At 42.7% G+C, this 25,257-nt stretch overlaps 1 protein-coding gene across 4 annotated transcripts in view; it reads left to right on the top strand.

Annotated features, from left to right (window-relative positions):
• Window positions 1-25,257, top strand: part of DOCK1 (dedicator of cytokinesis 1) — a 251,333-nt gene that overhangs the window by 28,098 nt on the left and 197,978 nt on the right. For 2 of the 4 annotated variants that reach the window (XM_085064608.1, XM_085064609.1), the window contains exons 5-19: window positions 258-354; window positions 3,060-3,208; window positions 6,320-6,455; window positions 7,235-7,392; window positions 8,087-8,168; window positions 8,865-9,000; window positions 9,324-9,396; window positions 11,178-11,320; window positions 13,416-13,541; window positions 14,685-14,809; window positions 15,110-15,208; window positions 15,896-15,968; window positions 17,176-17,279; window positions 17,678-17,861; window positions 22,902-22,999. In XM_085064608.1, the coding sequence (XP_084920734.1) occupies window positions 258-354; window positions 3,060-3,208; window positions 6,320-6,455; window positions 7,235-7,392; window positions 8,087-8,168; window positions 8,865-9,000; window positions 9,324-9,396; window positions 11,178-11,320; window positions 13,416-13,541; window positions 14,685-14,809; window positions 15,110-15,208; window positions 15,896-15,968; window positions 17,176-17,279; window positions 17,678-17,861; window positions 22,902-22,999 (1,783 nt within the window). The remainder of the gene's footprint in view (window positions 1-257; window positions 355-3,059; window positions 3,209-6,319; window positions 6,456-7,234; window positions 7,393-8,086; window positions 8,169-8,864; window positions 9,001-9,323; window positions 9,397-11,177; window positions 11,321-13,415; window positions 13,542-14,684; window positions 14,810-15,109; window positions 15,209-15,895; window positions 15,969-17,175; window positions 17,280-17,677; window positions 17,862-22,901; window positions 23,000-25,257) is intronic. The other 2 variants (XM_085064607.1, XM_085064606.1) reach the window with 1 other exon arrangement.

Genomic DNA, 25,257 nt, shown 5'->3' with positions numbered 1-25,257 from the left:
AGCACACAGATTTTCACAGAAGAGGTTGTCCAGCCTTGCCAGAGGCTGCTCTGGGCAGTGCTGGTGTCACCATTCCTGGAATTGCTCAGAAAATGTGTGGAGGTGGCCCTTGAGGACATGGCTCAGTGGTGACCATGCTGGTGCTGGCTGGACTCGATCTTAAAAATCCCTTAAAACCTGAACAATCCTTTGATTCTTCATTCTCATTGAAACTGCTGCCTGATTCAACCTCTTTTTTTTTCATTTTCCCTCTTCAGCCAACATGAGACAGTGATCCCCAACGAGCTGCCCCTGATCCAGGAGGTCACCACCACGCTGAGGGAATGGTCCATCATCTGGAGGCAGCTCTATGTGGTAAGGACAGCTCAGAACATCTGCACTGGCAGAGTTTTATGAAAAAAGTGGTGCTGGGAGAGGTAGAGACAGAAGTATCAACAAACTATTAATTATGAAGGAACTTTTAATGAAATTCCCCTTCTGCTGCTGTTTCTAAAGGCTTCTTCCAGTGCTGAAAATCTGTGTAGCATCATCTCTGTTAAAGCACAAATCTCAGTAGTGATTCTCTTTTTTCAAATGTGATCTTTCTTTTTATCAAATCCCTTAATTTTCTTGTGCAGAATCAGGTTTTCTTAGTGTTGCCTTGATCTAGCAATGATTGGCTGAGTGATTACAACCCATTTTTCACGTGGGTTCTATTAAAGAAAATACATTGGATTTTCAAGGTGTATACATATTTGGAGTAATCTAATGTAATTTTATTAGAGAAATTAAATGGTTTTCAGGCTGTTTCTTAAGGCTGTTGGTCTGTGTTGTGGAATAATTGAGTATTTAATGTTGAATTTGTGGGTTTTAAAACTGAAAGCTTTGTAAAATTATTTGTAAAATTGCAGGCCTTTTACCTTTCAGTATTCCTTTACTTGAAGTTGCTTGCTCCCAAATTTTGACACCATAACTTGCATACCTCTTTGTTTTGATATGCTAGGGTTCCAAGCACATAAAATATATTACAATAATATATTTTGTAATGTATTTTGTAATATATACAAAATATATTACAAAATATATTATTATGTATGGTAATAATTATTGATAGTCTGTCAGATGGGAAGCTAGAAGAACAGCTAGAAGGTGCACATCAATAAGATGAAAAGTTCAAATTTATATTTAAAAGTGCAGTTCAGCTGTAAAGCAAGGCCTGCTGTGGGATTTAAGGCACCTGGTACTTCTGATTCTCTCATTGTGCAAGGTCACTGTAACAAGATAATGGGATACATGAAATTCCTTTATTTAAAGCAGGGTTTAATGCAGTCTCTGTTTCCCATAAATATGTTTGAAATCTTGTATCATAAAAGTGCAAGCTGTGTAATGAAGACACCGAGTGGTAATGAAGATGTTTGTGCTGACTAATGTGGCTTTTAATCACACCCATGAAAATAAAGATTAGGAGTAAGAGTGTAATGGAAATGATGGAGTGTGGCAATATAGAAGATGAAGGATAATATCTTACATGAAAAGAAACAGATTATATATTGGAGAGAGCTTGAAGGTGTTGGAATGCCAGAGAGGTTGTGTGGGGAGGAGCAGGGAAAGAAGCAGAGAGGCAGAAATGAAGCAGGAGGAGCAGAATTTGGAGAGAGCACAAAAACCAGCTTTTCTGCTATAAAATCACAGAATGGTTTGGGATGGGAGTGATTTTAAATCCCATTTAAATTCCATGGGCAGGGGAACCCATCCCAGCCTGGCCTTGGACACTGCCAGGGTCAGAGGTGGGGCTTGGGGCAGCTTGGGATAGGGTAAGGTGTTGGTGATAAAGCCCATGGCTTTGTCATTCCTTCCAAACCATCCCATTCTGTGATTCTGTGCTAAACAGTACTTCAGTGCTTTGCTAATAATTTTGAGTCCAGGAGAGGCAATTGAGGGAGGTTTGGTTTACTGGAGGCAGCTGGTTTCAGACTGGGCAATCTGCAGACTTGAGGAATGGTCCATGTTGTCCATATCAAAAACCCTTAAATGGCCACATTTATGCCTTGATTCAGTTTGTAATTTGTGTTTGAATCTTGGGTGGATGTTCAGATTCTGTTTGCAGAGAGCAGAGGATGTGGAATGTTTCCCATCTCTCTGGTTTATGACTGCCTGCAGCCTCGAAAATCAGGAACCTCTTCTCCATTTGGATTTGTCTGTATTTAGCTTCCAGCCATATGTGCCTGTTGTGTCTTTCTCTGCTACATTAAAGAGCTTTTAATAATGGGTATTTTCTCTCTGTGAAGGTTCTCCCACTATAATCAAGCCAGCTTTTGGATAATCTGAACAGACTGAAGTCTTTAAGTTTCACAGTTAGATATCCTTTTCCCAGAGTCTTGGAGTCATTATGTTCTTTTTCCTGCATCTTCTGCAGTTTTTCTTTTTTTAGTGGAGAATTTTATTGTAATTATTTAATTATTCTTAGCTTAGCAGAGTGTTGCCAAGGAAAGTTTGTGTGTGCTGCTGGCACTATTTAATATCCACAGTTCCAGGCTGTATAAACAATTTAGGTATTTAACTTCCTATAAAGTTTAGGTCTTTCCTGGTGTTTCACTGTGCTTTAGAAGTCACCTGTGGACTTGTATGGCACTGATGTGCACACTGAGGGATTTTCAGGTGTTATTCTGGAGGTTTAAGCAGGCAGGGAAAGGATTCTCCCATCTGCTGCAGGTGGACTATTGCAGAACTTCAGCCTCTTGCTGTTAAAATGCACCATTTTAGTCCTGTTCTGCCCAGTGCAGAGGGTCACTGAATAAAGCTACTCTGGGAATCAATAAAAGGACATTTCCCCCTTGAATGCCTGAAAACAGCATGGCCCAGCTTTTAGGGTACTAAGAATTTAAATAAAACCAAGCATTGACACCTATTTAGATGTTTAAATCTGAGTGCAGGACCTTCAATACTCAGTGTTTCGTGCTGTAGGAAGTTAGCCTCTTACATTAGAGCTCTTGCAGGCTTACCCTTTGAATTCATATTTGATAATTGCAATTTATTCTGTGTATTTCCAAGCCTGACTTCTCCTCTTTCCCCCCACACAGCAGGACAACAGGGAGATGTTCCGCAGCGTCCGACACATGATTTACGACCTGATCGAGTGGAGATCCCAAATCCTCTCTGGGACTTTGCCCCAGGATGAGCTCAAAGAGCTGAAGAAGAAAGTGACTGCCAAAATTGATTATGGCAACAGGTTTGTGAGCAGTATTTTCCAAGCTTTTCTGCCTGAAACCAGATGTAAAACACATCAGCTGTCAGTGACTTCTTGCAGGATTCTTTTTTCCCCTGTACTTGTAGAGGTGAAATATTTGTATATTCACACTTCTGTTATAGCAAGGTAAAGGCTGAAATTGATGCAGGATCTTTAAAGTGCAATATGTAAAGTGGAATCCATCTCTCTCTCTCTGGATGGTATCATCAATTTGCTGCTGCTATGAAGTTGTAATTTTTTAGAGGCCAATTCAAAAGTACAAGTATTGCCTCCCTTCAAAATGCAATTTTAGACTCTCATTGCTTCTGCAGCACAAACAGTTGTCACCCTGTGAGCACCACCAGCTGCCTGTGCCCTCGAGTCACTCAGCTGTAATGGGATGTTGAAGGATTTGGCTCAGAAGCATCATTCAGCTCTTGGTTCCTCTCCTTGCACAGGATCCAGCTGGTGGCACAAGATGAACAGGGAGATTTCATAAAAGAGAAGAGCTGTTTAGCACAAGAGAGTGGAGGTTGGGAAGGAAATATTGACCCCAAAAGAGATAGCAGTGCGGGTTGCATGTGTTGGATATTTTAGTGATTCAGATGTGTTCTCTCCCCAGACACTTGGCTGGGTTTAAACACCATTTTGTAGATACAAGTTTTAGGTTATAACTTGTCTATACAATTATGGTTTCCCATTTTGATCAAAAAAGAGGAAACAGATCTAACTCTTCATCATTTGAAGCAGAGTTTTGAATACTGAGAGTCAATGATGTAGTGCTCCCTTCCAGTCTCATCCATTTTTTGGGATTCTCTTGCCCTGCACACCTGGGGAGTGAAAAGGTTTTCAGTCTTTAAATCCTCTGTGATGCAAATATCTCATCATATTTCAGCTATTTGTGTTTAATGCCTTAAGAACTGCCGGGTTTGCAGTATCTCTGCTCATGTACTTCATCAGCAAAAGCTGTGATTAAAAAAAAAAAATTAAAAAAATAATCAGTAACTACATTCAGTCAGTAATTATCATTTGTAATCCGAGATATGGACGGTTGTACCTCTGCAGACAATTAACCAGATGTTGTTGGTATTATTTGTTTGGCTACTGTATTTTACCATCTGCCCAAGGAGTTGGTAAAAGTTGCTCTGAATAACCTCCAGATGCTCAGCCTTCAACTACAATGGAACATCTTGTGCTGTGCTTTGTACTCATAATGTTCTGATGGACTAATTAAGTGATCAGAACGTTCTCTGGGGAGTGCAGGAGGGAGGTGAATGTGAACTTCTGAGTAAATACTCACCACTGAAAGATAACATATGTTTCTAATGAAATCCTACATTTGCTTGTGTCTAAAAGAAGCATGAATGGTGATTTTAGCATCCAGACAGAATGAATTCATTATCTGTGTTATAAATACTAGGTGATCTTCAATGTCCCTTCCCACCCAAATAATTCTGAATGTTTCCTGTGCTAATCATATCCTAACTTTTCCTGTCTTGTGAAATACTGATTTGTGAATAAGGTTTTTTTTCCTTCTATAAATAGACAGAAGTTTTGCAGCATATTGTGAAAATAACTGAAGAGGCAAAAATGGTCTTAGGAATCTGTATTTTTAATATCTATCTGAAATTGGGTCAGCTAATTTTGTTGTGAATTTTTTTTTTGTTCCATTGCAAATATCCATAACTGGGACACTTAGGAAAAAAAATATTCAGATTTTTTCCCAAGCATCATTTGCAAGTTAAAGACTAAAACAAAGGAGCTGAATCAAAGGAGGGTTTGCTTCGACTTCTTTGACAGTCTGTGCAAACACTGGTGTGTTGTAGTCTGGATTATGAGTCTTCCCCTGAATTTCTGAGCTTTTCCCCTTGCCCAGGCAGTTCCTCCCAAGGAAGGACTCTGCAGGACTGACAGTTCAGCTCTGTGGGTGTTTCCCCTGCTGTGGCTGCTGTCCAGGAAACAGTAGTAGGGAGGAGGAAAACAACTTTGGCTGCTTTGCTGTTTGGTTTCAATGATGAAACCATTTTCTCACCAGAAATTTCAGCTGGGAGTGAGATGTTCCAGCAGTGCTGGGGAGTTTTGTGGTGGCTGAGTGCAGCTCCAGAGCAGAGGTGGTGCTTGAAAATCTGCCTCCTCCACTCTGCAGCTCGAGTTGTGTTTATCTCCCCTGCAATTAATGCAGTGCAGTTAATTGGAGGGGTTTGGGTGTTGACCTCACTCAAGGCTTTAGCACCTCCAGGTGTGGGAGAGGTGAGGAGGAATCCTCCAAGTCCACAGGAATTTGTGTGCCACAGCTCCCCTTTATCAAATGCTTACAGGTTATGCCCAGAGGGAATTTACTTTCAGATAATTCATGAAATTAATCCATGTGTGACTTATCAGACACAGCAAATTTGATTTAAACTCACTGATGAAACATATTTCAACCCCAAAGTTACAGCAGCTCCTCGGGGAGAGTTGACCATGGAGTTAGAAGAAAAAAAAAATAGGGACACATTTATTGGGATGGAGGTGACAAGGTCAGTCTCAGGGAAGGGACCTGGTTTTTTAACCCTTGGTTCTGCTGCCAGCACTGGAGAAATGTGGAAGGTTTTCCCTGAGCCTGGATTTGATTATGGCAGAAACCTTCCTCTCTGCAGAAGGTAATTGTGGATGTTAACACCCTGCTGACACAAATCTGGCTTCTGCTTTAAATAAGGGGAAACAACTTGTGCCTTATCTCGTAGGGTTTGGGTAAAACATGAATTTGCAGTTTGGAGGAGAAGGTGAAGGGGGATGGCAGGAGCTGTGTGTGGTGGGACTGCAGTGCTTGGTGGTTCAGATTCATCCCAGTGTGGGATAAATCAGAGGAGGAGACCAAGTCTCTTACAAATCAGTTTGTTTAGGAAATCGCTTCCCCAGCTGTTGTGCTGTTTGATTTCCATCAGTTCTCCCTGTGCTGTGGCAATAAGTGACATGGATCTCCAGGGCTGGTGACATGTTCAATTGCATTATCATGGCTGAAATAATTTCTTCCCCATCACATGTCAGGTGTGCAAGTTAACCACTTGCCAGGTGTTCTTTAGGCATTCCTTTGAGCACTGTTAATTCGCAAGCATTTTCTGTCTCGTTCAGAATTCTGGATTTGGATCTGGTGGTCAGAGATGAAGATGGCAACATTTTGGACCCAGAGCAGACGAGCACCATCAGCCTTTTCAGAGCACATGAAATAGCTTCCAAACAAGTGGAAGAAAGGTTGCAGGAGGAAAAAGTAAGAGAACACCGTGGCTTTTCCCTGTGAAACACAAGGCTGTAAACTAATTGGATGACTGTTATTTTTAGCATTGGTAATGAGGGATTTGATGTGTTTATGAAGAATTATCAGGCTTAAACATTTTGTAAGAACTTTTATGTCTTAGGCTGGTTTTTTTTTTCCATCCCTTAAAGGGTTTAGTAGAATTTATGGTTCAGAGCTGTGTGAATAAATCAGCTGCATTTGTAGGTTAATATCAGAGATGTGCATGTGAGAGCTTTGTAAGTTAGGTTGTCAGCAGAGTTTATATTTGGGAATCACAAAGAACAATATCCTCATTCTTGTGTGGTTTCTTTATGCCAGTCCTGAAAACTTGTTGAAATAAAAGGGGCAAATTTCAAGCCCTTCTCAGTCTTGAATCGTCAGCACCTTTACAGTTCAAAATGCTTATTTTCAAAAAGAAAAACTTTTCTGTTTCTTTTTCTGTTGTTTTTTTCAGATACATTTGAAGCTCTATTTTTTCATCCATTTGTTTCTCCCTCTCTCTACTTAATAAGTGAAGACATCTTTTCTCTCCTTTTTCTCTTTTTTTAACTTTCTCCTTATGCTGTGGCACATCAAGACACATCCAGGAAATTCTGTCTGTCATAAAACTTAGCAGAGATAAGATCACAGGAGCAGACACTCAATGGAAACCTCCTCTTGCTTCTTTCTGGAAGGTTTTAGAAAAGTTTTAGAGCAGCTGGATATCTGTTAGGCTAACTTAAAGTTGATTTTCTTCTGTTCTTGAATTGCAGTCTCAGAAGCAAAATATTGATATCAACAGACAAGCCAAGTTTGCTGCCACTCCTTCCTTTGCTTTATTTGTAAATTTAAAAAATGTAGTGTGTAAAATAGGAGAGGATGCCGAAGTCCTGATGTCTCTGTATGATCCACTGGAATCCAAATTTATCAGGTTAGTGCCATTTTTGTCTGTGCTCACTCAGGGATAGTAGTGAGCTAGTTCTGGGGCTTATCCAAGTCAAATTGCTGTCAAAGGCAGAGTCAGGTCCCTTCACCTTGGGGACATTTCAGGGTCATGCTGTGCTTGTGGTTCCCTGCGAGCAGATGGAAAATCAGAGGTGAACACACCTGCAGGGGTTGTGCCCTCGCTGAGCTGCAGAAACTCTCAGATGTGGTTGCTGAGAAGTGGCTTTCTTTAGAAAAATAATAGGCACTGAGGGAAATGGCAGCTCTCTGCTCAATATTGATGTGTTTAGGGTAAGGAAATTGGGTTCAAAAGTCCTCTGTAGATTTTGAAGTTGATTTTATCTGCTTATGTTAAAGAGCATAAAGTGATAGAATATGGGGGAATGGCTTTAAGGTGAGAGAGAATAGATTTAGATGGGATGTTAGAAAGAAATTGTTGCCTGTGAGGGTGGGCAGGCCCTGGCACAGGGTGCCCAGAGAAGCTGTGGTGCCCCTGGATCCCTGGCAGTGTCCAAGGCCAGGCTGGACATTGGGGCTTGGAGCAGCCTGGGACAGTGGAAAGTGTCCCTGCCATGGTGGGGGAACGAGATGATCTTTAATGTCCCTTTAACCTAAACCATTCCGTGGTTCTGTTGCTCTGTGATTTAAACAAAAACTCTCCAAAATCTTGTTTTTTTCAGTGAGAACTACCTGGTGAGATGGTCGAGCTGTGGCCTCCCCAAGGACATTGACAGACTGCACAACCTGCGCGCTGTGTTCACTGTGAGTGGCACTGCCTGGGCACTTCCTGCAGAGCCTGGGAGTCACAGGAGTGGGAGTGAGTTGGGAACAGAGGGAGCCACTTCTGCAGGGCCTGCTGCTTCCTGCAGGGAGATGGAGAGGGACTGGGGACAAGGGATGGAGGGACAGGACACAGGGAATGGCTTCCCACTGCCAGAGAGCAGGGTTAGATGGGATATTGGGAAGGAATTGTTCCCTGTGAGGGTGGTGATGCCCTGGCACAGGGTGCCCAGAGAAGCTGTGGCTGCCCCTGGATTTCTGGAAGTGTCCAAGGCCAGCCTGGGACAGTGGAAGGTGTCCCTGCCATTGCAGGGGTGGTAATGGATGATTTTAAGATTCCTTCCAACCCAAAGCACTCCATGACTCCATGCTGCCAAATGCTTACATGAGACATTTCTCATAAGTGGCTGCTAAATATTCTCAGCACCTGGGGAAAACCAAAGTGGCTTTTGAATTTTTAACTTACTAGAAATGGTTTAGCCCTTCTAAGCAGTTAATTTACACATAACTCCAATAAGATATTTAAATAGTGTTACAAGAGCTGCTCTGCTCTGAGAACACTTGGTGTTAGAGACTTGCACAGCAAAGGCGAATTCTGAGCAGCAAATCTTCTGCCTACTAAAATGGAACTTAAAATTCAACTCTAAGAATGCAACCTGCTGTTCCTGCTGTTTGTAGGACCTGGGCAGCAAGGACCTGAAAAGAGAGAAGATCAGTTTTGTGTGTCAGATTGTGAGAGTGGGCAGGATGGAGCTGCGGGACAACAACACCAGGAAGCTGACGTCGGGGCTGCGCAGACCCTTCGGGGTGGCAGGTACCTCTGGGCTGGGCCTGTGCTTATCCTGTTCATTTCCTGCATAGGAATTGGGGGGTGGAACTGCTGTGGGGCTGTATGAACTCAGGGTGTTCCAAATCTCATCAGCCTGGGTGCTGTATTGTTGTAGAAATCACCTTCCAGGACTTATGTTAGCTGAGATGCCAAAGGTCATTTGCAAATTGTTGTTATTCCATAGACAGATCTGAAATTCCACAGTTGATAATTCCATCCCTCTGAGTCACTGGTGCCTCAGTTCCCCCAGGGTTTTCCCTCTTCCCACGTTGGTAAGTTAATTCAGTGCCCTTGGTTTGTCTTTGCAGTGATGGATGTTACTGACATCATTAACGGGAAGGTTGATGATGAGGACAAGCAGCACTTCATCCCATTCCAGCCGTAAGTAGGGAGCAGTTTCCAGAAGTGGGAAAAAAAATTATTTTAGCTTTGATTTAAAAAAAAAAAAAACAGTTGATATTCTGAAGTTAATTTATTTCCATGGGATATTTTGTCCTGAATAATAATTGCTAATATTTCTTTTTGATAATTTCATGTTACTTATAATTGCTAGCCCCAGAAATTTTTGGGATTTTTTTTTTGAGTTTAAGGCATGCGTTCCCAATTTTGCAGCCTTGTTTTCCTTTTGTTTAAGAAGTCAGGGTGAGAATGTGTAAGAGGTGAAATGGTCAAAGTAAGTTCATCTCTGGTTTAGCTTTGCCTGAGATCAATAAAGATCTTATTCCATCCATAAATCCTAGGGATTTTTTTAGTTTTTTTTTTTTAATTCCATGAAGTAAGGAAAGGTAGAAGGGATAAGGCAAATAAATTTGCATCAAATATGGATGCTTAGTTTTCCTGTTATGGGAAATGCTGGACTGCCATCTGTTCCAAAAGGCAAAACAGAATTATGGGAGCTAAATTCCATGATTGATACCCTAATGGATATTCAGAGGGGTTTTAATAATATTATCAAAAAAAGAAGCTTGAAATAATGTAATCCTAAATTATCTTTATTTTGAAAAATAGGCCTAATTCAGGAAGCCCTCATGGTTTGAAGGTGTAGGGCTGGTGAGAGGATATGCAGGTGCTGCAGGGAGGATAGAGGCTGTTAATGAGAAAATCAAAATACAGTTCCCTTTTTCAAGGAAAACAGGTTTTAGGGAAGAGAAGGATATGTTTATTGTGTGGTAAACAGTAGCAAAGTTGTTTTTTAGCAAGTGGGGAAGTACGCAGTGAAAATGAACCTTTCAACGTGGGTGCTAATGGAACATCCAGTTTTCTGCTCCATTAGCACTGATTCATTTTTTCTGTTACATATACAGAGAGTTTTTAAAAGATGCACAATGTGATTTTTTTTTTTTCTTTTTCCCTTGTAATAAATTAAAACATTCTCCTGGAAAAGTCTATTCCAAAGAATACGAATAAGGTGGAAACAAGCGCAGGGTGAACGCTGCTGTCGTTATTTCCAACGTAGGCTTGGGCTGTGTATATGAGCCACATTTTTCTCCTCATTCCATGCTTTGTTTCTGTTGTACCACATGCAATTCTGTTTTCATATCTTTGTTTGTTTGTATTCATTCACTGGCCACCGACACAATGGGCTGTCAAAAGCACTTGGCGAGATTTACTTCAGTGACACCTATTGCTGCTGTTTATTTATCATCCCCATCTTCTCATTTATTCACCAAGTTTGGGTTGTCTGCTCTTCTCCTCCTTTCCCCTGTGAGATTGATGGGAGCTTTTCCTTCGGGCACTCTGCAGTGCTGCTCCACCTGTGGGATGACAGAAGTGACCCTGGAGGTGTTGCAGGGCCAGTCTGCTGTAAATATTTATATATATTTCAATATTTATGTAAAAGAGAACTGCCTGTGTAGGTTTTCACTGGTTAACTGGGGAATCCCAGGTGGGAGATGTCCCCCTGCTCCCTGAGGATTGTCCCTGTCCCCAAGGGAGCAGAACCCTCCCAGGTGTGCTGGACTCTCTATGGTAGATCAGCGTTCTTCTGATTAATGATCTCCCTCTGTCTTTCTTGTCACCTTTCCTGTCCTTTGTCCTGCGTTGACTAATAAATACTCTTTGTCACAACTATGATACGATCTTTTGTGTTCCCTTGTCACTGTGACTCCTGGTTTTCTGTGCCCCTTTGTCTCCTGGTGTTGGTCGTCATGTGCATCCTCCAGGCTAGCGTTGGATGACGCCATTCGACACAAGCAGCTGAACATATCATCCCGTTTTTCACCCAGGGTGGCAGGGGAGAATGATTTCCTGCAGACTGTTATAAACAAAGTGATTGCTGCTAAAGAAGTCAACCACAAGGGTCAGGGTAGGTATTGCTCTTCTTGTGCACCCCAGTTCTGTGATTTGCCGTGTGGGATGGTGATTTGTATTTTGGAATCAAAAAACCGTACGGTTTGTTCCTCTCTTCCCCACCCTTCAGGGTTCATCCTGCTCTTCCCCCTGCCCCATGGCTTTTCCTCTGATGTCTTTATATTTCTGCTGGAGAGGGTCCAGAGGAGGCCCCAGAAATCATCAGGGGTCTGGAGCATCTCTCTGATGAGAGGCTGAGGGAGCTGGGCCTGGTTAGTCTGGGGAGGAGAGCACTGAGAGGGGATCTCATTATTCATTATAAATATATCCAAAGTGTGTCAGAGGATGGTGCCAGAATATTTTCAGGATGAGGAGCAATAGCCCTAAACTAAAATACGAGTTCCACCTCACGATGAGGAAGAACTTTCCATGAGGGTGGCAGAGCTCTGCACTGCCCAGGGAAGGTGTGGAGTGTCCCTTTCTGGAGACATTCCCAACCCACCTGGCCATGTTCCTGTGTCACTGCTCCTCTTGGCAGCACTGCATCATCTCCACAGGTCCCTTCCAGCCCCACCTACCCTGTGACTCTGGGATTCTCTGCTGGAGGTGATCACTCAAGGACTCAGCTCCTGTGCCCTTGAGCTGTGGATTTTGGCCTCTCCATGCCAAAGGAAGGGATATATTCCTTCTCTTCCTTCCCCTTGTTTTTCCACTCTCCAGCTGCTCTTGCAGCATTTTGCTCCTTCCCCAGGAGACCTGAGCTGGCAGGAGGTGAGGGAGGAGCCAGAGCCAGGCAGCCCCTCTGAAACCTTCCCTGGGACCTGGGAATTACCTGGTTGATGAATTTCTGTGTGTGATCCCATCATCATGATGTGTCTGTGCCCAGTTAGTTCTGTACTGGCTCAGTATTTTCTTGGAATTCTGGATTAATATGGAGTTATGCTGCTTAATACAGAGTTTCCACCAAACACTGTGTGTGAATATATGTATCACTTCATATCTGACCAAACCCAAGGAAAATTACACACTTTCCCCTGATTTTTTTCACTTATTAATAGCAAACAAAATTTTACCTAGCTCTTATTTTTAGATTCTCCTTTAGTAATGGGGAGAAGTTTTATCTGCTTTCACCCGTGGCCACTGTGTATCCAAAAGGAGGAAACATTTCAGTTTCTTTGATTCCTTCCAGATTCTTTCCCTAAAGAAAAGGTGGCCAAACAAACAGAGGATTAAGAGTTGTTCCTTAGCCAGTCAGTGCAGGTACAGTTGCTGCTCAGTGAAATAGCAGCTGTCAGAGCCATCCCTGGCAACAAGTCAGCCCAGAAACTGTGACAGAGATATCAGGGAAAAGAGGAGCTGCCAAGTGTACACAAAATGAATGTACAGTTAATTCTGTAACAGGGTAACCCACAATTTGTTTCATAGACGAATATTTTTGGGGTATTTTTCGCGGATTTTAATTTTAGGATTTTCTTCTGCAAATTGCTGCTGTGATTATTTCGTGCTTAAACTTGATTGCCAGCCACTTCAGCAAGTGGAGGACTTCTTTGGGTTGGGTTTCTTTTTTATTTTTATGGGTTTTTTTTTTCCACTTTGGCATCTTTCTTTTTTCCTGTAACAAATGCGCCTGATGTTATTTGGCAAGCAGCAGCTTTTCAGTGGCTTCTTCTGCTGCTGAGCAGAAAAATACCAACTGTGTGAAGCTGGTGCTGTAGATTTCTCTGTGCTCAGAGCAGAGAAAACAACTTTTGGGGGTGGTGATCAGTTGGTTTGGGGTGTGGATCTGCTGGTGTTGCTTGCTTGTAATACTTGGGTTTTTCCATGCTAATCATCCTTGCTCCTTCTCTTTTTTCCCTATAGAAGATAAAAATTTCATTACAAAGAACTTGAAATGTAATCAGAAATAGTTCTGTATGGTCTACTCATATTTTTATTTGGTGGGATTTTTTGAAAATACTTTATTTTTTTGTAAAGGAAGAGCGATTACCTTAATGTATCTTAATTATTTTAACATTCTTAAATAGTTTAACTTTTAAGTCGTGAAAAGAAATCTTTAGTGTCTAAGAATAAATCCCAGCAGTTTCATCACTGTGGCTCTTTTTGCACAACAGGTCTGTGGGTGACTTTGAAACTTCTTCCAGGAGATATCCATCAGATTAGGAAAGAGTTTCCACACTTAGTGGACAGGTCAACAGCAGTGGCTCGGAAAATGGGCTTTCCTGAGATTATCATGCCTGGTAAGGCACTGTGGGAATTAATGGTGCTTTGTTATATTTTAACCTGCTTTAAATGACTGGATGGATGGAAGGTTGTGGAGGAAAAAATAATTAAAAATGAATTTAAGGTATAGTATTTATAAAAAATAGGGATCATCTAAAGATGTTGTCTCATTTAAAATAAATGTAAAATACATTGGTAATAACTGCATCAATAAATAAAGCTCCCACCCCCCTCAAGAAGATCCCAGTGGTGATGGAAACTCTTCTTTTCTCTTCCAGTGGAAAAAACATATCCAAAGTACACACTTTGTATTATCCCCATAGCAAGGGCATATGTAAAACTTACCTCCTGTGCTGAATCCCAAGCAGAAGGATTTTTCAGAGGCACAGGCTTGATGCAGAGATAGCAGCTCTCTTAGGGTTTGTACTAGATTTGGATGATGCATTTCAAGAGAGCCATATCACCTTTTTTTAAATACATGTATTCTGTGGATGTTCCATTCAGGTGTTTACAAAAAAGAAACCACGAAAAACAACCCAAAAAACCCGTGGTGCTTCTCAAAAATACAAACTGCCACGAGCAAGGGCAGAGCTCTGCACTGTCCTTGGCAGGTTGATGGGCTCTGGAGGATCCATTAGATGTTTCCAAAGCTCATCCCATCCCTGGCTGCTGACAGATGTGTCTGTCAGATGTTTCAGAGTCTTTGCAGTATGGTGTGAGTGCCTCAGTACCTTGTTTGGATCCCATCTTGGCTCTTAAACAACCTGCTTGATGGAATTATTGGAAATCCCTCGTTTCCTCAGCTCATTTTCAAAATTTCAGTTGAATTGGGGTGGAGCTGAGGAGCATTTTAAGACATAAATCTAAATGCAGCCCTCCCTCTGCAGCCCCAAGCCAGCAAAAACATCAAACCTCTTCCTGATGTAACAAATTCGAGACCAAAATATTTTAAATTGCAGAATACCTTTGCGTGGGATAAATGGCTGTGTTGAAGCTCATCCTTTCAAATGAACAATGAATGAAGCTGTTCAAAAATAAACCAGGTGGAACTGGGGTGGTTGCAGTGTTTTTGCCATTGTTTCTGTGTGTCTTTGGTGTCACAGATGAGTGGGTGTGCTGGGAGAATTGTGGGTTATTTTGTGCTTTGCTTTCCCATGCAGGTGATGTTCGCAATGACATCTATGTCACCTTGGTTCAGGGAGATTTTGACAAAGGCAGTAAAACCACAGCAAAGAACGTGGAAGTCACAGTGTCTGTTTATGATGAAGATGGCAAAAGATTAGAGGTATTAAAGTATTTAATGTCTGGGGCTTTTTGATTTTGATACATATCAGGTTAAGCCTTTTCAACATCTGTATTTGTCAGCTTAAGGTCCCAGTTTTTATTTTCAGCCCAACTTTTGTCATCATTAAATACATCTTGCCTTATCAATGCCTGCACTTTAATACCAATTTCACGAGGAGCTCTGAGCAAGAGCTATTCTGTCTTGTTCTGACCTACTTCACTGATTTATTTTTTTGATGATTTGACTGAAAAAGTAGAGTTTAGGAGACACAAACACTTCCTGTGTTGTTTGTTTTTGCAGAGTGTTATTTTTCCTGGTGCTGGTGATGAGGCCATCTCAGAGTACAAGTCAGTGATCTATTACCAAGTAAAGCAGCCTCGCTGGTTTGAGACTGTAAAGGTATTTAAACTGTTAAAATAACTTCTCTGGGTGTTTCTGTGCCATCAATACAGCTTGCAGGGGGAAACAAAACTGGGGAAATTCAGTGCTTGGGTTCAGCAGGGCAAGGAACAGCTCAGCTGAGCAAGGCTTTGACTTTTATTTCATATTGAATTTTATTTCATCCATTGGTCGGGATGGCTGTTGTGGGGAAACTCCAGCATCTCTTTAGGAATGGTTTGCTCTATTTCCATCATGCTGACCTAGAGGAGCAGGATTTTAATGCTAAAACACATTTGCCACAGTATTGAGCTCATCACTGTTTGGGGAGTTGGTTGTGCTTCAAGCTTTTCTGCTGGGGTAATAGCATTTTGCTGGGGTAATAACCTTCTCACTTCAGTGGCAGGTTAGGATATTGCAGAGGAGGCTGCTGGTGGCTCTCTGGAAGCCATTCAGTCAGTCTGAGCAGTGGCAGCAGGGGCTGTGTGCTCCCAGGGCACTTGGAGCTGCTGTCACCAAAATTTGCCCTCCAAAGGTGCCCGTGTTGTGTCTGTAGCCACAAAGGGTGGATGGCAGAGCATGGATGTGCTGCTGGGATGGATCCTGAATCCTTTGGAAGTGCCAGAGCAGTGCTGGAAGATGCCTGGCTGGGGTTGGGAGAGGCTGAGGGGCTGCACTGACCATTGCCCTGCTCTGTCCCCTGGGCAGGTGGCCATCCCCATCGAGGACGTCAACCGCAGTCACCTGAGGTTCACCTTCCGCCACAGATCTTCCCAGGACTGTGAGTAACTCAGCCTCTCGTGGCCTTCCTGGCACTGCCTGCTGTTCCTGGAGCAGGGAGGGAATTCCCAATCCATGACTGATTGTTCTGATTGCTCTTAGTGCAGGATTAACTTTGGGACTCTTTATTTTATGTCACAGCTCAGCTCCTTTTTCCCTTTATATCTTGCTCACTCTTACTGTCCTCGTTAAGTTTTTCCTTCCCTGCCCAATTTTTTTCTCCAAAGGGAATAAATGGATTTTTTTACTAAGTTACCAACAGAATAAAGCTTTCCATTAGTAGCTCAGAGGGTTGTGGTATTCTACACCTTAGAGGTGGCTGAGTAGGGAGAGGAAAGATCTTTAACAAATGGGAAAATCTACAGTTGGCTTAGTATCAGTAATTGAAGACTTTGGGATTAAAAACTTAATAAAGTAATTTAGATAATTACACTTTTTAAGTAAAACAATGTGCCAAAAGTGAGGGTTGTTACTACCAGAATTATGGTTGTGTGAAACAAATTAACAGAGTCAGAAATGTTCTTATGATGACTCAAATATTTCAGTTTGCCACAGCCTAAATATTGCATAGAGGTCATTCTTCAGGCCTGCAGGACTTCTCAAATTCATTTGTGATCTCTCCTTCCTCTCTTGTTTTGTTTTTTGACTACAGATTTGAAAAAGAGCAAGCTGAATGCATTTTCTAGTTCAAGTTGGCTACAGAATGGGTCAGCTTTCAGAAAATTCAGGCACTTCATCTGCAATTATGGATCCAGTTTCTGTTTTGCTTGTGATGTTCCCCCTTCAAATGTCTGTCCTCAGGGCTCTGTGCTCTGATGAGATCCTCAGTGGTGGTGTTTAGATCTTTATTCCAGCTACCAAACACTGCCATTCTTCTAAAAACCTGAACTTTCTAAATGCATCTCATTTCTGTTATGTTTTTAAAAAGTTGCCTTAATAAAGCTTTCCAGAAGAACAGACAGATTATAGAAAAATGAGGCATCTGGCTGCTGTTGATGTGTTCATTTTGCTTTTTCTTTTTTTGATTCTGTCTTGTTTTAGAAGACTTCCCTAATTTTCTGTACATTTAATTTACATGAGGATTTTTGCTATGGTCCCTCCCTGACAGGTTGTCCATGCTTGTGGGATTTAGGTGTCCTGCCTGTAGAAGAATCAAACTCTTAATTATGTGGTGATTTTTCTTTTTTTCCTTTTTTTTTTTGTAACAGCCAAAGATAAATCTGAGAAAATATTTGCTCTGGCATTTGTGAAGCTCATGAGATATGATGGGACAACTTTGAGAGATGGAGAGCACGACCTTATAGTTTACAAGGTAGAATTTTGACTTCCCAGTGGGTAGCTCCACTGATTGACTTCTGGGGAATTCTGTTCCAGGATCACACGGGAAAATGTGTTGTAGACTCTTATTTTAGATCAAGCTAAGCAGCAATTCCTGGTTTATATGGGAGATTAAGTGCTAAACCTTTAATATGTTTAATTTCATAGACATTTGTTGATGAGTTCTTTGTAGGTTGGGAGAAGTTCCTACTGCAGTCCTTTAAATAATCAAATCTTGGCTCTAATGTAGACAGATTAATGCTGAATTAATGTTGTTAAAAATCCATTTGATAGCTCCAAACTTAAGAAAATCCAGTATAAACGTCAAAAATTTCTTATTTCCAATATTTTCACTGGATGTTTTCTCCTGCTGTGTTTCAACCATCGCTGCAGGCAGAAGCCAAGAAGCTGGAGGATGCCTCGACCTATCTCAGTCTTCCCTCCACTAAAATCGAGCTGGAGGAGAAGGGACACTCAGCAACAGGGAAGAGCATGCAGAACCTTGGGAGCTGCACCATCAGCAAGGACTCCTTCCAGATTTCCACTCTGGTGTGTTCAACAAAGCTTACCCAGAATGGTGAGTTCCCAGAGCTGCTCCTCACAGCAGGATTTTGGGATCTGTGCTGATTCTCCTGCCTGCTCCATCCCGTTCCACGTGGCTGGATGGTGGCTGTGTGCCACAAAGGCTCGGGTTAAATGGTGTGGGTGAGTGTGGGAAACAGCCAGCCTTTGCTCTGCCTGTGGGCTCTGTTGTGCTCCAGAGCAGTCCATGTCTCTGGGAAAACAGCAGAATCCCAAATTACATGGAAACAGGGATTTTGTTTCCCATGTAGCTGAGACTCTTATCCTGAAGTGCCCTCCAAACAGGCTCTGTGACATTTTACTGTTCCCTGGCTATGGATAATAGCACTGAGGAGGATGAGTTTGCTTTCAGGTGTAGGTAATACCACAGCTCTGCTCCCAAATAAGCTGGTTTGTGTTATTCCAAGGTGCAATATCCATCTCTTAGGGCTGAGGAAAGCTCTGATGTTTTCTCCTGGTGTGCAGCAGGGATGTGAGGGGAGGATGCACTGCCTGGAGGTCACTCATGTTCACCTTCCCAGGAGTGGCCTTAGCATCATTTGTTCCTCCTGCCCATTTTCCCTGTGTGTTTGTCAGCTGGCTGCCTGCATCCCAAGGCTGTGCAGAGCTGGTGGCAGCCACCAAAGCAAATATTTCACATTTGCAGCCTGTGCCCTGTGTGCAGTTTTTGTGCTTGGTTGCCATGGAGCCATGCCTTGTTCTCCTGGCTGCACCAGCAGCCGGGTGGGGAGTGTGGGAGGGTCATTCCACGGGGACTGAGTCATTCCAGGGAGCTGCTGTGACTCAGGGAGCCTCTGTGGGATGTGGGTGGCAGTCATGGGGACACTGCCATGCTCACAAGTCCCCTCTGTCCCTGCCTGGTCACCAGTCCCAGCCAGGCCCGAGTGGATTGCGGTGTTTCCCAGTGGCATCTCGGAGCTCATCCCAGGTGTTTCATATGCAGAGCACATCGGATCCACTGCAGTCTGGCAAGCTTGGAGCCTCTGAGGGTGTTCAGCAAAAAAAATTGGGATGTGGTTGTAGGATTTCCCAGCAAAAATGGGATCACAGCTCAACAGCAGCACAGCGGGGTTGGGGCTTGGAGAGCGCAGGATCCAACATGTGGAGTTAAACTGCTTTTTGTTGGAAAATCTGGGCTGGTTTTGCCCTCACTCTTCCCTACTGCTTGTTAGTAGTTAAAAGTATCTCACAGTGATCAATATATCGATGTGGCTCTCACAGAACTGCTATTAAGATTAAGCCTGAGCATTGTTTGGTGCGTAATTTACATATAGTTTGCTTTGAACGCCTGATCTTCATTTAATGCTGCTGTTAATTGTGTTTTCTGTGAAACTTTTCCTCAGAGTTGCCAAAGTCTTTTCCTTCAAAGTACTGTGACACTATTAAGCAAGATCACCATGTGTCGTTGAGCAGAAAAGAACCAAAACAAAAAAAACATCATTAAATTCCTCCCTCGTGGATCAATTTTCATCTAAAAATTGGCAGTGCTTTTCAGATGGAAATTTCTGAAGCTGATTTTAAAGTTTTGTGAAAGGGTTGGTTAATAGTCTTCCTTTAACTTTCTCAAAAACAAGTAATTAAAAATCCAGTATTATCCTCACTTACCAAAATGTTGAGCCAAAACATGTTTTTTTCTCCTTTTGGTTATCTTTAATAGTTCATTTTCACCCTCCATAACTATCTTATCATTGGCTTTAGGACTTATTGTTGGTAATTCTGAAAATATGTGAATAAGTCATCTGGCTTTTTCTGTGTGGTGTTTGATGGTGCAGAGACTTCTTTGTGTCTGAGCTCTTTGAACTCCCTTGGCTTCAGTTCTCTGTGAACTGTGAGTTATTAATGTTGCTTTTCTGTCAGTAATCGATGGCCTTAGCATGGAGAAGTCTTCAAAATAATAAACATGGCCACTGGTGAGGCTTTGAGAGAGAGTGATGGTGTGAAGTATCTACTTGGTTAACACTTGACCAGTTTTTAGTGATTTGAGGAGCATTTATGAGAGCAGGACATTCCCTGGCCTTTCCCTGGATTTTGCAGTTCATTTTGAGAAGAGTAGCAGCATAAGACACAGAGGAGGAGCAAAAACCCCCCAGTGCCTGTGGAAGTAAATCCTCCTGGTGCCTCTTCCAGGACTTCTAGGATGTCTTTTTACTATCAGGGTGATGGGAACAGAACTGAAGCTGTACTAATGGGGTTGCTGGAAAAATATTCAGTTATCAATAGGCAGAGAGCTGGCTGGTGCTGTCCCCATGGATCTGCTGTTGGAAGCATCCAGGGCACCTCTAAGGCTGATTCCTGGAATTTCTCTGTTTTCTTTTCTGCCTGAAGGCCTCAAATCTCTGGATAATAGTGGCTGTTTCTTCACTGGAGTCAGGGCTTTGAGGAATTGGGGAGATCAGGCTTTTGGAAAAGAGTTGAGAGGAATTTGACTTAGTACAGGTGATAATTAAAAAAACCAACACAGACCCACATGGCAAATTCAAGTGCTATAGTGGCGTAAAAAGTGAACATGTCAGCACTGAATGAAAATAAAAATCATAGAGACTGGAAAATCAAATGTTAAAGTCAAGGCAGCAGATAATTTCAAAGAACAGATGGGAATTTAGTTAGAGGGGAAATATTACCTAACTTAATTCAGTGGCTGGGCTTTGAGAAGAGTTTGGGTGTTTCTATGGGAAGCTTTTGCACAGATACAGGTCAGGGAAAGCAGACAACCAGGAACTTGGGCTGTTTGCTTCCACCAGTGAAATACTCTGTAAAAGAAAGTCTTCACATGCAGTCAGTGTAATAATAAATCACATTAATAAAGCAAAGTTGCTGGTGGGTACTTAGCAGTCTAGGTGTTTATTAAATCCTTTGCAGTTGGAAATCAGGGAATCACAGAATGGATTGGGCTGGAAATGACCTTAATGATCATTCCATTCCCCCTTGCCATGGCAGGGACACCTTCCACTGTCCCAGGCTGCTCCAAACCCTAGTGTCCAACCTGGCCTTGGACACTGCCAGGGATCCAGGGGCACCACAGCTTCTCTGGGCACCCTCATTCTGTCTCCTTCCTGATGTTTTCTAACCTCAAATTTCACTTGACCTAGGCTGACTCCAACATTCCTGTTTCCTGTAGGCTAAAATACTGTTTTGCATCCTCTTACTGCATTATTTTACCCACAGCCCTGTGAAAAGAGTGGGATTAACTGCCTGCCTGGTTCTTTGCTGGGGTTAATTAATGCTTGCAGTACCCGTGAGTGCCCATTTTCCTGTACCCTGTAAGGTATTTTTCCCTTTCAGTTGGCCTGCACTGACATTTTGTGCTCACAAATGTATATTCATTTAGCATTTGCTCTGCCATCACGCTGCGAGTCCACGTGGGTTTGTTTTCTTGGGGCAATCCATGATGCTGTTCAGAGCTCGTCTGTGGGCTGGCTTTTGTTCAGATCATTTCTTCTGTCAAGCTGATGCCTTGTTAGGAGTCAGACTGCAGCCAAATTCAGGGGTGGAAAGCTGATATAAATATCTCCATGAAACACTTTGGATAACTCATGGAGGCATCTTTGCTTTTCTTCCAGAATCTTTTTTTCTTTTTTCTTTTTTTTTGGTTAATGCTGGGTTTCTAAGACTTTGGGTCCAGGCTATAGCCTTCTTGTAGGATGTATTAATAGGAATGGAGAGCTTGGATTCAAGTCTTTCAAAGCTTTAATGTAGTAAAAGACTCTTTATTTCTCCTCCCAAAGAGATGATGAGAAGGCTTGGTTTGAGTGCTGCTCAGAGGGGAATCTATCTGAGGAGTACTGCAGTCCTTTCCACTAGAAGTGATTTCATTTGTTACTTAGAATGAAAGATTTTTGGGAAAAGGATAGCAGCTGCTTTGGGTCTCTGCAGATGATTTCCAGAATGAACTCTGCAGATTCATGCCTTGGTAAACATTGTGTTGGTTGCTTTGAAAGTCTGAATAGCAAAGAGATGAGGGGGTATTGGTTGAGAGAAGGTGCCTGTTTTGAGTTATTTTGGGCAGAATTCCCATAATATGAGTTGTGTTGGGAGGTGGGTAATGTGCAGTGGTGGGCCAAACTGAAGATAGACAATCTTTAAATTAGTCATAGAATTATTGAGGGTGGAGAAGACCTTTAAGAGCATCGAGTTCAGCCTTTTACTGAAGGTTGCTGCTACTTCATTTTGTGCTGAAAACTGACTTTCCATGGGGAAGAATTTTCCCCTGAGGCTGCTTTGGCTCAGTCAGGAGGGGTTTAGGGTCTGTGGGCACTTGAGCCTCTCAGCAAATGCTGGGCTGGGTTTGCCTTCCTGGCCTTTCACTGTGGGGTTATTTCCCACTGAGCTGCTGCTCTGCAGGAGAACCCCACTGAGAGCTCCTCCTGGGAAGTGTTCCCTAAAGGAAGCTTGAAAATGATTAATGGCTTCTGCATTGCCCTATTTATCAGGGAGGGCTGGAGTGCCACCATCTCCATAAAGCAGGATTTGGGGACAAGACCCTTGGCATGATCTGCTCTGTCCCCTCAGGGTCCATCCCTCGAGAGCAGCCCAGCATTTGGGCACTGTGAGATATTAATCACTCAGCTTTCCACCACCCTCATTTAATTCACATCTGTTTGCCTTGCGTTGTGCCTTATTTTCTTTTCAGTTGATGCAGTGAGAGCAAAGGAGCTGGAGACATTAATGCTGGGAGACTCACTGCCCTGTAGATACGACTGTGTTGGTGGCTGACTAATTTCATTTTGGCATCTTTTTCTAAATACACAACTGTTGTGTACAGCAAATTAAAAACCCAGGGACTAGGCTTCCTTGGCCTAGATTTTCCTGCTGATATTTCAAAAGCTGGCTGCTTTTCTGAAAGCCTTTCAGAGTTCTGTCAGGGTAGAAGGATTTTCCGAGGCTTCTGCAGCGTCAGAGGATACCAGAAATATGTTGTTGTCCAGGAAAAAAAGGCTGAACTAAGGAAATAAAACTCTTTGTCCTGCATATGGTTATGGAGAGTGAGGGAAGGGAAATACCCTGCATGATATAATTGTATTTTTTTTATTCCTAGTTGACCTCTTGGGACTGCTGAAGTGGAGGTCAAACACGAGCCTGTTGCACCAGAACTTGAAGCAGCTGATGAAGGTTGATGGTGGTGAAGTGGTCAAGGTAATGAGTTAATGTCTTTAAAAATAAATTTGATATCATAATTTTCCTATATCCCAGACTTTGAGGTATCTTTTGGTTTGTTCCCCACACTTTCCCCTTCAACCTCACTGCAGTCACTTGAAATTGCAGCCAGGTATCTCAAATTTCAGGGTGCTGATTCTCCTCTCCCTGCCCTCCAAGGACATTTTAGATGTTGAGAACTGATAAAACACACCTAAAATGCACATTTCTGAAAACAGCTTGGTTTTTTTCACCACTTTGGTGATTTTTTATATACAGATACATGAAGGCAAAAGGTGTTTTTCTTTGCAAGATTAGAACATCTTGGAATTCTCACATGGGGATATTAAATATATTTTTAATTTCTGGGTGTGGAATGTAATCCTAGTTGATGCCGCTGTTATTTCCTTTTAAAAAACGCTTCTTCTGGAGTTATTTAGCTGAGCCAAGTTATTTACATTTGCCAAGGCCACTGAGTGATTGTAGAGAGCTACATAAAGACAGATTTAGCTGTGCAAAAGAGGAGGCTGGGACTTTATTGAAAGTGTTGCAATAAATCAAATCTAAAGGGGTGTCAAAAGATGTATTAGGGACAGATGACCCTGAGGGCCCTGGAGGGTTGTTTCCTTACTTCAGGGGATTTTTAGTTGGTTAATAGAAGCATAATGAATGCTTCAGCTTGAAGTAACTTAAACCACCTGGGAATGCTGATGTTGCCATCCTTGGAGGGTGGGGAAGGTGGGATCTCACAGATCTCAGTTTCAGGAAGGTTCTACCTGCTGTGGTTTTGTCCTGGATCGTTTGAGAGCAGAATCTGGACAAATTGCTGGCTTCTGCCAAGCATTGTCATAGCTCTGTCACTTGGCATTCTCCCTGCTGTGCAGATGTGACATCTGAGGGTGTGTGGCACGTTGCTGCTTGGTGGGGATCAGGGGTTTCGTCAGGATGAACCACAAATGAGGTTTCAGCAGCTCTGGAGTGAGTTCTCCAGCTGGCACAGGCTCAGGACTCAGAGATTCCCTTCTCCCTGCTCACAGGGATCTGAGCACAGCTGGAGTCATGCACAGGGCAGAAGAGGGAATGGCTGATACTGCTTCCACCACCATTTTTGTCCCTTTTTCAGAAGGCCACTGTTTCCATTCTCCATTTTTGCGGCAGTGTTCCATCTTTGTGCAGCCTGCTCTGTTGCACTATCTGGTTTGTAACATTTTCTTCCTATTCTTCCAGCTTTCTTTGTCCCTCCTGTTTTTAAATACAACACCTGATGCAGTCTGTCTATCTTCAAAAAAAGCATTGATGTGATAAAACACATTCATATTTCCTGTGAAGTTATTTTCATTCCTTAAACCTCCCAGTAAAAGGCCTGGGCCTTCTGCAGTTGGTTTATTGCTGAGCAGAGATCAGCCCAGCTCCCCATTCTGTGCCTGTTCCCAGAGTGGATGGGAGCTGGAAATGTTATCTCCCTTCCCCAGAGGCTCTGGCTCCATTTGTGCAGAGTCTATGCAATATGAGCATGTAAAGGAATAGTTTAGGAATTATTCATGCTACCTGAGAAATGTTGTCCTGTCCCTTCACACAGCAGCAGCAGCATCTCTGCTGGGCTCTTGCTGCTGCTCCAAGTCCTTGTGAGCAGATTTAAAGTTTGAACTCTGCTAATGGAGGTCAGGCTGAGGTGCCTGAATGTGAAATCAAACCCTGCTCCACCTCCCAGCCATCCTTTGGCTTCCAAGGGGCTCAGCCTGGCAGTGTGTGGGACCCAAGAGTGCAACTTCTCTTCAAACCAAGAGAGAAACTTGTCCTGTCAAGGCTCAAACTGTGCTTTACACTTCCCTTCCTGCCAGCTGGCAGCAGCCATGGAGTCATTTAGAATTACAGAGCCATTTAGGTTGGAAAAGACCTCGAAGATCACGGAGTTCAACCTTTAGAACATTGAGTCCAGCCTTTAATGTGCTTTATTTGCACATCTTCTTTAATGGAATGAGTAAGGCTGTGAGAAGGTGATGTTTTCCTTTTGCCCCCATAGTGAAATTATGAGCTGGCACTTCCCCAGGACTGGGCTAAAATCAGCTGCAAGAAATTTGGCTTTTCTGGTTTTTTTTCATCCTCAGCAGCACGAGCTGTGACTCTGTGCTCACTTGGTTTAAGATGTTTGACATTCAGCTGTGAATGGGGGTTAATTCCTGACATTTGGCTGTAGATTTAGGAGATCAGGTGACTCATGCTTGATCCAGGAGACTCATTGCACAGCTAAACATTTT

The sequence above is a fragment of the Lichenostomus cassidix genome, chromosome 6, assembly GCF_008360975.1.
Source record: "Lichenostomus cassidix isolate B80296 chromosome 6, HeHo_3.0, whole genome shotgun sequence".
NCBI lineage: Eukaryota > Metazoa > Chordata > Aves > Passeriformes > Meliphagidae > Lichenostomus > Lichenostomus cassidix.
Note: the sequence above shows the minus strand (reverse complement) of the source record. Positions and strands in the feature narration are given on the sequence as shown.